The following is a 12248-nucleotide window of genomic DNA, read 5'->3' on the forward strand; positions in this document are numbered from 1 at the left end:
TATATATATATATATTCACTTATAGTTGACATACAATATTATACAACATCAGCTTCAGGTGTACATTGCAGTGATCAAGCCTCTTCCCCATCCATGTTGCAAGACATGTGACCACCTGACACCCTACAAAATATTCACAACATTATCAATTACGTTCCTTGAACTGTCCCCCATGTCCCCATGGCAACACTGCAGCTGCGTATTTATGCTGTCCAGTCCTTTGCTTTTAATAGAGAGGGTTTTAGCACATATGTGGAGGGGCCCCAAGTACATATTATTTAGTTCTCATTGTCTTCAATAGCACTGGCTACCACGCTTTCCTGGAAATTCCTGGATTTCGTTTCTTCATTCAGAATTATGTGGCTAGGATTTACGTATATTGTCATGGGAATTCTTCATGTCTCATTTACAGCAACCCTGTGGGCTAGGTGAGGTGCTCTCCCCATCTCAGAGAGGTACAGATGGTGAGGCTCAGCCTGCGGAAGTCACTAGTTCACAGTCACAGCTGGGACTTCACAGACGGGAATCTGGTGTTCAGCCTGCAGGTCTCTTTCTCTCTAGTGTCCTCATAGACTGAGGCAGCTAACAGTTTATGGATCATAAATCCTTTGAGAGTCTGATTAAACCTGTGGGCTTTCTCTCTTCCCAATATCCACACACAGTTTTGTATAAAATTTTAAGAGTTCCTGACTCCTAAAGCTCTTTCATGAACCTTCTGAGGATCCTCTAGGTGTCCATGATACTCCATTATCATTGCATCTTTGGGGAGGGGGAGAGAGAGAGAGAGAGAGAGAGAGAGAGAGAGAGAGAGAGGGAGAAGGAGAGGACATGAGCTACTGGATTTCATTATGCACAGGTAGGGAAGGGTGCCACTGCTCCTCCTCCATTCCCCTATATACTCCCAAATCCTTCTGGAGTGAGACAGTCAAGGATTCGTGCTGTAGATTCAGCTCTTACTCAATTAGTCTGTTTACTCTTCTGTAAAATGAGATGGTGACAATAAGAATACATGCCTTATAAGACTGTTCTGAGAATAGGATGGGGTAGTGCATACAGCCTGGTGTATAGTAAATGCTCATTAAATGGCAGCTACTTTGAGCCACTCAATCATTTACTCACTCATTGAATAGTGATTTGCTGAGTCCCTTCTGTGTGCCACGGAATATTGGCATTGGACGGAACATGTAAAATAAACTAATTAGGAAATGTTGACAGACATGAGCAATGATTATGATAAGGCAGGGTGCTATTTTAGAAAGTGGTGGGAGCTACTTCAGATTGAGTGGTGAGGGGAAGGCCCAATCCTGCTTTGTTTCAGAGCAGATACCCTGAAAGATGCAAGAGGAAGGCATCAGAGAGAGGCAGGTGTTGGTGCAAGAACCCTGAAGTAGGAGCCAGTTCAGCAGGTTTGGGGGAGAACACGAAGGCTGGATCTGAGTGAGCAAAGGGGTGAATGGGAGTAGAAGCAGAGGGGTGATGGGACACATCACAGGGCTGCGTGGACCATGGTGGAGACTTGACCTCATACTCTCAGCGAGGTGGGAGCTCTCTGGGGGGTTTGGAGCAGGTTAGGGATATTGATTAATTTCCATTTTAATAGGATTACTCTGGCTTCAGGGTGGGGTGGGTGAGTAGTGAAATGATTGTAGAGGGGACAAGAATGGGAGTAGGGAGACCAGAGGGGAGGCTTTGCAGATCAGTGTGAGAGACTTTTCAGTACATTTTATGGTTTTATGATTGTATGTCGACTTTTTACTGAAGTTTAACAACACCCTAAAAAGTGCACTAATTATAGGTACTCAACTCAGTGAATTTTTCAAACAACAATACTGACATAATTGACATACAGATAAATAACAACAGGTCCATCCCCTGAAACCTTCTCAAGTCCCTTCCAGTCACTACTCTCCCAGTATCCTGACACCACAGTTTCGTGTTACCTGTTTTTGAACTTCATATAAATAAAATTATGATATATGGACTCTTTTGTGTCTCCTTTTGCTCAACATTATGTCTGTGTGTTTCATTCATGTTGTTGGGTGTAGCACTGGTTTGTTCTTTTTAATTGTTGTGTAATATTCCATGATACAGACATGTCACTGTATATTTTTTCTATATTGTTGGTGCTGAGCATTTTATTAATACAGTTTCAATGAATATCCTTGTTCTTTATTTTGGTGTACAGAAGTACACATTTTTTTAAGTATCTGGGAGTGAAGGTGATGAATCACTAAGTATACATGTGAACTTCCAGCTTCTTTAAAAACTACTTAACAGTTTCCCAAATGGGCGTACTTCTGTTATGATTGTTCAGATTTCATGATCACCCACAAGACAGCCATCACTTTTCTTTCATGTCAACCAAGTAGGTGGTTCAGGGTAGTTTCTCCAGGGGAAATTGTTGGGAGGCAGACAGCATGTTAAAGTTCAGTCACAAGAAAGATGGTTGTCTAGTTGACAACCTGATCAGGGAGATCTGACAAGATTCAAGGTTATGGGCCTGGGTGATATTAAAGATGTTTAACCATCTGTACTGCTTGGGATGCCAACCAATCATGCAGACCCTGGTCGGTCATGGGTTAATTGTTTAGTTTCTGGATCCTGGTAAGGTGAAAGGCAGATTGGGGTACAGGGTTTGGGGTGGGGATTACTTACCAATCTATATGTAACTGTTTTCATGGCTTAGCAACAGGGATGATCACAGAGGTGCATATTAATGGCAACCCTGGGTGTGTGTGTACACTTGGCAGCTCCGAGACAAATACGGGGATGTCTTCACGGTGTACTTTGGGCCAAGGCCTGTGGTCATGCTATGTGGGATAGAGGCCATTCGAGAGGCCCTGGTGGACCAATCTGAGGCCTTCTCTGGTCGGGGGAAAGTTGCCGTTGTTGATCCAGTCTTCCAGGGATATGGTAAGTGCCTCAAAGTCACCGGGATGGGATGAAGGATGGAGGATGGGGGTTGGGGAAGGTGAGTCTGGAAAGGGAAGATAAGGGGTAGAGACGGACCCAGCGTGTCTTTCCAACTCCCTCTGCAACCCATGCCTACCTATACCCCAGGTGTTGTCTTTGCCAATGGGAAACGCTGGAAGACCCTTCGGCAATTCTCTCTGACCACCATGAAAGACTTCGGGATGGGCAAGAGGGGTGTGGAGGAGCTGATTCAGGAAGAAGCTCAATGTCTCGTGGAGGAACTGCGGAAACCCCAGGGTGAGTCTAGGAATAGGAAGGAAAGAAAGACAGTGAATCAGAGAGGTGCAGCGTGCATAGTAACTGAAAGACAGGGGTGTATGTGGCAGTGGACAAAAAGAGGTGGAGACAGGCAAAAACAGGGCCTATATAAAGGAAAGCAAAGAAAGAAGGGGAAAAGTACAGACATTTTGAAAAGTACAAACTGTGTTTTCATTTCCTTGGGTGAAGTTCTGGTAAGCATGCAGCGAGCAAAGAGGGCCATTGGGGTTATCTGCTCTTGGCAGCTGGATGGGGTGTCAGAGAAGCACGTCCAGTTGTTTTTAAATTCTCCATACAGGGGTGTTTATGAGATATAAACATGACAGGGTCCTTTCTCCAGAGATTGTGAGACATAAACGCAGAGGCTGAGAGAGAGAGAGGCAGATCAGCTACACAAGGAACAATAGAGGAAAGAACAGAGAGGGACTGAGAAGAAAGACAGGAGGAAACAGAGTGACACAGGCAGAGAGACAGAGAAGGAGAAAGAGAGAAATGGAGTGAATGAGACAAAGAGAGAGACACACAGAGACAGAGAGAATGGAAGACAGTTGGAGAGGGAGAAAGAAACAAAGGCACAGAAAATTAGAGAGACAGACAGGCTCAAAAAAGATTCTGCAGAGAAACAAGATAAGATGGGCAGATGAGACGGGCAGAGAGGGGCTGCCTGACCTATCCCAGACTGACCTTCCTGGCCTCTAAGCCCGCCCTCCCTCCAATAGAGCAAGCCTGGCTCATTCAAACATCAGTTAACAAGTACAGCAAGATTTCTTGAAGACCAGAGACTGCTAGAGGTCGACAAAAGAAGAGAAGGGAAATGACAGAAAAAAGACAGGGAGAGCAGTGTTTCAATTTGTACATGCAATGAACTGAACACCTGCACTGTACTCCCCCAGCCTAGGGAATTAACTGTACCTGTTCCCAGAGTCAGAGCTAAGGCCTAACAGGTGACCACCCTCACAGTCTCTGTAGCTGGGTTGTCGGGTCTGGATCCTGGACCCAGCAATGAGTCACGTGGTCAAATGACTTAACCTCTCTGTTTGCCCATCTGTGAAATGGAGATAATAAGAAAACTGAACCTTCCTCACAAAGTAGAGGTGAGAATTAAATAAAATAATATGGGCAGTGCTTAAACTAGGGCCTGGCACATCATATGGGTTACTGAATGTTAGCTCTTATTATTCTTATTTTCTTTATCATTACTGAATACAATCAAATACAGAAGACAATCACACAAGATGGGACAGCAAACAAATGCTCCTCAGGCATTTAAGTCTGTGTCCTAACCTGCTACCACCGCCTCCTAGGAGAGCTCCAGGACCCCACCTTCCTCTTCTACTCCATCACCGCCAATGTCATCTGCTCCATTGTATTTGGAGAACGCTTTGCCTACAGAGATCCTGAGTTCCTGAAGCTTCTGGACATGTTTTACCAGACCTTCACGCTCACAAGCTCCTTCTCCAGCCAGGTCAGGGAAAGGGTGAGGGAGGGTCGGATGAGGTGGACATCCAGGGCAGGGGAAAGGGGTGATCTGCTTTGGGGCCACAGAAATGCAGCTTAGGGTTGGAAGAAAGGCAGGGACAACAGGGAGAGACAGGGTCACAGGCACCAGGACGAGGAGAGATGGTGAGACAGGGACTGAGAGACTAAGAGAAAGAAAGGGAAGTGATGGAGGAGGCAGAGATGGAGCGTCAGAGAATTAGAGGGAGAAACTAAGAAAACGAGGGCTTGGAAGAGAAAGAAAAGAAGCAAGGAGAACATGAGAAAACAAGACAAAAACACGCAGGTTAAGAGATCCTATGAGACACAGTTGAAAATGTGTGTGTGTGTGTGTGTGTGTGAGAGAGAGAGAGAGAGAGAGAGAGAGAGAGAGAGAGAGAGAGAGAGAGAGAGATTGATTTCTCTGGGAGGTATTAGAGCCCTGAATGGCTGCCTCTTTCTGTTTTGCTAACCCAGCCTGGGGAAGACCTTATAGCCCCTTCTGTCCCACAGGTGTTCGAGTTCTTCTCTGACATCTTGAAGTACTTTCCTGGCACACACAGGCAAATCTACAGAAACCTGCAGGAAATCAATGCCTTCATTGGCCGCAGTGTGGAGAAGCACAGGGAGACCCTTGACCCCAGCACCCCTCGGGACTTCATCGATACCTACCTGCTCCACATGGACAAAGTGGGGTTTGGGAAAGGGGAAAGGGAGGGGATGAAGAAAAAGATGAGGGATGAGAAGAAGGGAGAAAGAAGTGGGGGCGGGAAGAACAGAGGGTGAGGAAGAGAGATTAGGAAAAGGTGAAGGGAAAATGAAAGGAAGGAGAAAGTGGAGAAAGTAGGGAGAAGAGAAAGACAGAGACAGAGAGAGAGAGAGAGAGAGAGAGAGAGAGAGAGAGAGAGAGAGAGAGAGAATAAAGAGAATAAATACAGGACAGGAAAAGGAACAAAAATACAGCAACAGGTGAAAAGACCCACAGAGGCAGAAAGACGCTGGGAGAGGAAGCCAGGCAAACACACCAAAGAGATGAAGAGATGGATTGAAACAGAGACCGAGTGGAGAGAGACTGAGAGAGACAGAGATAGAGATAATGGATGGACATGCAGAGAACAGAGAACAGTAAAATGGGCCAGGTGGTGTGAGAGACCCAGAAACAAGTGGAGGGAGCCTGGAGATGTGAGTGCAGCAAGGCTCCAGCCTCCCCTGACCCAGCCCCATTCCTCTGGACCAGGAGAAATCCGACCCGAACAGCGAGTTCCACCAACAGAACCTCATCATCACTGCTCTCTCGCTCTTCTTCGCGGGCACCGAGACCACCAGTACCACTCTTCGCTATGGATTCCTGTTCCTGCTCAAATACCCCCATGTCGCAGGTAGGCTGGTGGGGACAACGCATCAAGGGGCATCTCTAACCCCTTTTTAGCTGCAGAAGTGGGGCAGGGGTCCTGCTTGAATGAGAGGCAGCATTCCCCTCTTATATCAGGAGCACTGAAGGGTTGAATGAGTGGTCAAATAAGCCAGCCCTGTTAGTTGTTGTACAAATGAAAAATCTGTCAATCTGTTCTCTCCCTGTTTTTATCAATCACTTAAAGATGGACTCATCCATCATCCATCCATCCATCCATTCACCCATCCACCCATCCATTTATCTGTATGCACTTGTGTCCATTAATTAATCTGTATACTCAGATACTTTCATCTATGATTTGTCCAAGAGCATACATTGCCATTGTTTATTTGGATTGATTAATTCATTTGTTGATCTTTCAAAATAGTGGTTAATTAAATGATATTTATCATTGATCCATCAGCTTATTCATCTATTCATTCATTCACCTATCTAGTCCTTCTATGAACTCAATTTCATTCCTTAATTCTTCCATCAGTCAGTCTTCCAATTCATCCTTAACCCTTCTTCCCCTTCATTTATTCATTTAATAATTCACTCATTGATTCATCTTTGATTTATGCATTTATCATTAAGACATCCATCCATTTATTACTTTATTTATCTATTTTGTCCACTAATATATTTGTTCATTTATTCTTGCATAGATCTAGCCATCCCTCCATTCATGTGATATATTATTTAATTAAGATCACTTGTTTATTTGTTTTGGGACCATTTATTAATTAATGATTTATTAACTCACCTATTGATTGATAAGTAAATACAAAGTGCAACATTAATGTTCTTCTACTTACCAGAATTTTCATTTATAAATTGATTGATTAATTGATGTATTCATTTATTTATCCAGTTGTTCTTGGGTTGATCTATTGATCTCTTTCACTGTTATGTTCCTGAGGACCTAGAACAGTGCATCATCTATAAGACACACATAATAAATACCAGTTGATTTTCTATTCATATTAGAGTGGGAATTTTGACAGGTTCCTAGCCTCAAGTTCTTTTAATTTTCCCCTTTTGAATGTCTTTTACTTATTTTTTTTTTAGCCTCGAGATCTTAATCTGAAGCTCTGTGGAAAACTGTGTATGTGTGTGGTGCAGATGTGTGTGTGTGTGTTCACTTGTGCACATGGGAGAGAATCGATAACATTCATTAGATCTCAATGGGTGGAAATTCTTGTTGCTTCCCTCTCTGCCTCCCTCACCCCAAGCTGGTTGCTCTGAGGGGTGTTGATGATGTAACCCTTTATTATAAGTTTTCCCTTTCTCGTTAGCCCATAGAAAGCAGTGCCTCTGCTGAAATGCCTCTTTGAATGAGGTTCTCTGGTCCCACTTTTCTGTGCAGAGAGAGTCCACAGGGAGATTGATCAGGTGATTGGCTCACATCGCCCTCCAGCCCTGAATGACCGAGCCAAAATGCCATATACTGATGCAGTCATCCATGAGATTCAGAGATGCGGAGACATTCTTCCTCTGGGCTTGCCCCACGTAGTCACCAAAGACATTCTATTCCGAGGGTACATCATCCCAAAGGTGAGGCCATCTGTGTGACCACATTTCTTTTGTGCGAGCACCCTGGGTTCTCTTAATCTCCAAATTTGACCTCTTGTTGTTTTACTACTAGGGCCTCTTGTATTGTTTTATTTTTGTTTTGTTTTCAGGGGTGGGGTGGGGAAGACAATGGCAATATCTTTGATCTTCTGATCGTCCCTCAGGACACTGCAGTATTTCCCATCCTGAGCTCTGCTCTACAAGACCCCCGTTACTTTGAAAAACCAGACACCTTCAACCCTGACCACTTTCTGGATGCCAATGGGGCACTAAAGAAGAATGAAGCTTTTATCCCCTTCTCCTTAGGTAAGCTGGATCCAAACTCACTTCCCCAGGCACCAGAGTGAAGGTGTCATCCTCTCCTTGAGACAATCAAGGAGAGATCTCTGCTTATAGAGCAGTTAGTACATCCCAGCTCTGTTACCTGCATTATCCCATGCCATATACCCTACCAACATTGAGAAGTCAGGTCCCAACCCAATGCCACAATTTGGTAAACTGGACCGTGGGCAAGTATGCTAATCTTTCTTTACCTCGGAAGGGATAGAGCCAAGTGCTTTACTGGAGTCCAAAAAGAACACATCAGACACATCACACATGTTCTGCCCCAGGATATTTACAGCCCAATGGGGGAGATAGACAATCATCAAATGGCAACAAGATTATATCTAATAATAAGATTTAAGCCTGAAATGTGCTTAGAACTGCTTGGCACAGAGTAAGTGCTCACAATGGCAATTTATTATTATTATTATTATTATTATTAATCATAGCTGTGATAAGCACTCTAAAGGGGGCTTTGGGAACCAAAACAGGAAGTACTGACTACTCCTGGTTGGTCGGTGAGTAAAAGCTCACCTGAAGCACTGGCTTCTGTGCTAAAAACCTCATGGGTGAATATCAATCAGGCACTGGAAAGAGTGTTCCAGGCACAGGGAACAGCAAGGGCAAAGTTTGAAGGTGGAGACAGCATGGCACATGTGAGAAGATAGAAGAGTCCAGGGAGACTGGGGTGCAGATTACAGAAAGGGTCAGAGGTGAAGAGCTCAGTTGGACGGCCTTGAAAGTTGAGGGGAGTTGGGATTTACTCTGTTGACACTGAGAAGCTGGGGAGGGTCTTGACATGCCTCAGCTTGTCCCTATTCTGCACTCTTTGGCCCCATTCAGAGAAAATCCAAGCGCAGGGTTTTTAATTTTACAGATACAGGAAGACCCCAGAAGTTCCTAGTCTTGAAGTCTATAAGTGACTTTAGTGACCCAGGGCCCCTGGCTCTGACCAGTGCAGTGGCCTCCTCTCTCATTTCATCTTAAGTGAGAGTGTGGGGACATGTGGATGGTGGAGTGAGGGTCAATTCCCTCATTCAATAGTCTCATCGTTAGTTCAGAGAGAGATAGAGATATAAAGAAATAAGGACAGAGACACACAGATAAGGATAGAGTGAGTGAGAAACAGAGAGAAAGACAAGGAGAGACACAGACCGAGAGATATGAGAAGAGAGTGGCAGAAAGAAACAGACACTGGAAGCGAGACAATAGAGGTAGGAGAATAAGGAGGAGGAGGAGGGGAAGGAGAAAGAAGAGGGAGAAAAGCAGAATGAGAGACAGAGGAAAAAAAGAGAGGGATATACGAGTAAGTATAGAGGAAGAAATGGTGAAGGAGAGAAGAGGGATCTGTAGAGGGAGATGAAACATGAGAGGGAGAGAGTTGCAGACAGAATCAGACCCAAATAGATAGACACGGGGAGTCAAGCAAGATTGAGGAAACCAGAAAAAAAGAAAAGAAGAGAATAAGAGAAGGAGAGAGAACCAGTGCCTGACAGGGGGTCAGAGAAAAAAACAGAGGTGACTTCTATGGGCAGAAAAAGACAAAGCCTGTCAGAAAGGTGTGAGAGCCAAACACCTACCAAAGAGTATCCTAAGGACAGCCCCAGGGATGGGAGAACAGAGTGGGAAGGAGATAACAGGCTGTTCTGGAAAGAGGTGGGTCATAGAGCCAGTTACAGAAGAGGAACCAGCCCAGAGCCCTGCACCAGGATTTCTAAGCTGATGTCTCCTAATTTCTAGATGTGCCAATAATGTGGACCCTCCCTCAGACACCTCCACACACTCACAATATCTAACAACTTGCAAGGTCTAGGAAATGCATGGAAACCCATCCTTGAAATGGCCTTTCCTAGGTTGTCAGCTTGCAGATGACGAACCAACCACCAAGTAAAGGGAGAGGCTCTCTGTGTGTCTGTCTGAGCACCATGTGTCCTCATTTCTCTCCCAGCCAGTGGTTTACATCCTATTTAAGGGGGGTGGGAGTGGGGGTGCTTTCACCACTCACTATTTGATGGAAGCCATAGACTCCCATCTCATATGCATGAATCCCATTCACAACTTTATATACAATATGGGTTTTTTTTGGGGGGAACTCTTGAATCCCATGACTTTCAAGTTGAGATAAGAAGATAGACAATTGTATGCAATGTTAAACACCCACCCTACACTCTCTACCACACACACCCAGGACAAAACACAAAGTACTAACTACATCGACAGGATGCCTAGTATGGACCAGGTATTAGTCTAAGAATTTTTACAAATATTAACTACTTTAACCTCACAATAGAACTATGAGATAGGTACCATTTTCCTAATGCTAAGTCAGCACTATACACACACCTACATGACACATTAGGACACACACACACACACACACACACACACACACACACACACTTACACGTACACATCCAACCAGGTGAGGGTCTTTAGACTCTGTAGGGTGGAACTGAACCCTTGAAAATCTAACAGAAACTATTGAATTGTCAGAAAACTCATGACATATTTTTGTAATGAAAAATACAGAAAAAATACGTCATAACTTTTCCGACAACCCAATACAAACACTGCCCTGGAAAAAATTAGCAAGGCACATCCACCAAAAGATTTGCACCTGGTTTCAGAGGGTTTGGGAAGCCCCTAGAAGTCCACCCTGAATTGCAGGTTAAAGGCCAGTCTCATGCAGATCGGTTGCAATGGACACAGGTGTCTGGGCTTTGGGCAAAGAACATGCATGCACTTCGGGTGATCCACATTAGTGTTCCTCTGTGCCCACAGGAAAGCGCATTTGCCTTGGTGAAGGCATCGCCCGCACGGAATTATTCCTCTTCTTCACCACCATCCTGCAGAACTTCTCCGTGGCCAGCCCTGTGGCCCCTGAGGACATTGACCTCACACCCCAGGAGAATGGAGTGGGCAAGGTGCCCCCGACATACCAGATCCGTTTCCTGTCCCGCTGAGAGGATTGAAGGAAAGGGGTCAAAGGATTCCAGGGTCATGAAGTATCCCCACCTCTGCAGGGAATGTATCCTGACACTCTATGTTTTCTTGATTTGAGAGACCTGCTACAAGCCAGTATCCTTTTCCTTTCTTGGTTGCCAACTCCATGCAGCGTAATCTCCTTCTTTCATGCTTAAGCTCTTCTAAATACTCAAGGAGGTTTTCCTTTCCTCTAGCAATAGAATTCCAGAAGTGGTGTATATACAGAAACTGGAGGCTGAAAGGGGAAACTCAGCACAGAATTTCTCTGCAGTTCTGCCACCCAGGCCACAGTTCCCCTTGAGTGACATCTCCCTTCTCAGAACAAACACAGCCTCCATTTGTATACTCCTCATGGTCCATGATGTGTGCATACATCATCTTGCTTGAATCTCTCAACAGCCCCACCTGGCGGGTACAATGATCATGTGTAAGGCTTCAGTTGTCCGAGGTCACATGGCTAGTGAGTGGAAGACAAAGATCTACACTCTGTCTCCCTCACTATAGAACTTAAACTCTTTACTAAAGCTCCCTCCCCATATGTTTTTAAATTAAGGTGAAATTCACAGGAAAAAAAATCAAGAATTTTAAAGAGTGTAATTTAGTACTTTCTGTGTCTGTGGATTTTCTGCATATTTTAATGTAATGGAATCACACGACATGTGGCCTTTGTGACTGGCTTCTTTCACTTAGTATAACATTTTTTAAAAAGATTTTTATTGGGGAATTGGGGGGATGGGAACAGTGCTGGGGAATTGGGAGAAGGGGAACAGACAAGTTGATGTCGTTTTGTTCTTCAGTCTAGTTGTGGAGGGCATTGCTTCACTGGCCCAAGTTGGCACCATCATTACACTCTTCCCAGGTGAGGCAGATCAGTCGCCGGCCTCTGGACAGCTGCTCATGGCGGCTTGAGGGCCGCTCACGCTGGCTGCCGGCCACATGGTAGCCCATGGCAACCCACTGCCACAGGGGCTGCAGCCTACGCCGTCGCCGGTGACGCACAACAGCCCAGCTCCAGGTCGAGCTGTTGTTCAGCATCTTAGCTGTAGAGGGCAGTGTCACTGGCCCTCATATGTGGGATCCGAACCGGGGCCCTCTGGCGTCCCAAGCCAGTTCTTAACCATCGCGCCACTCGGCCGGCCCACTTACCATAACATTTTTGAGGTTCATCCATGTCGTGCTCTACCATAGTCCTCCAACCTCCTCATCTTACTGCCTCCCCTTTTTCTTTCCAATATGAAAGGGCGTCCTCAGCCCATGGCTCCCT

The 12248-nt window shown here is 45.1% G+C and overlaps 1 protein-coding gene across 1 annotated transcript in view; it reads left to right on the plus strand.

Annotated features, from left to right (window-relative positions):
* LOC109376598 (cytochrome P450 2B11-like) overlaps positions 1-11640 on the plus strand; it is a 12724-nt gene extending 1084 nt beyond the window's left edge. Inside the window, exons 2-9 of the mRNA XM_019632649.1 lie at positions 2751-2913; positions 3061-3210; positions 4536-4696; positions 5221-5397; positions 5945-6086; positions 7470-7657; positions 7840-7981; positions 10781-11640. Coding sequence (XP_019488194.1) covers positions 2751-2913; positions 3061-3210; positions 4536-4696; positions 5221-5397; positions 5945-6086; positions 7470-7657; positions 7840-7981; positions 10781-10962 — 1305 coding nt within the window. The 3' untranslated portion in view covers positions 10963-11640. The remainder of the gene's footprint in view (positions 1-2750; positions 2914-3060; positions 3211-4535; positions 4697-5220; positions 5398-5944; positions 6087-7469; positions 7658-7839; positions 7982-10780) is intronic.
* Positions 11641-12248: the final 608 nt, after the last annotated feature.

The sequence above is a fragment of the Hipposideros armiger genome, unplaced genomic scaffold (genome assembly GCF_001890085.2).
Source record: "Hipposideros armiger isolate ML-2016 unplaced genomic scaffold, ASM189008v1 scaffold_1155, whole genome shotgun sequence".
Taxonomy (NCBI): domain Eukaryota; kingdom Metazoa; phylum Chordata; class Mammalia; order Chiroptera; family Hipposideridae; genus Hipposideros; species Hipposideros armiger.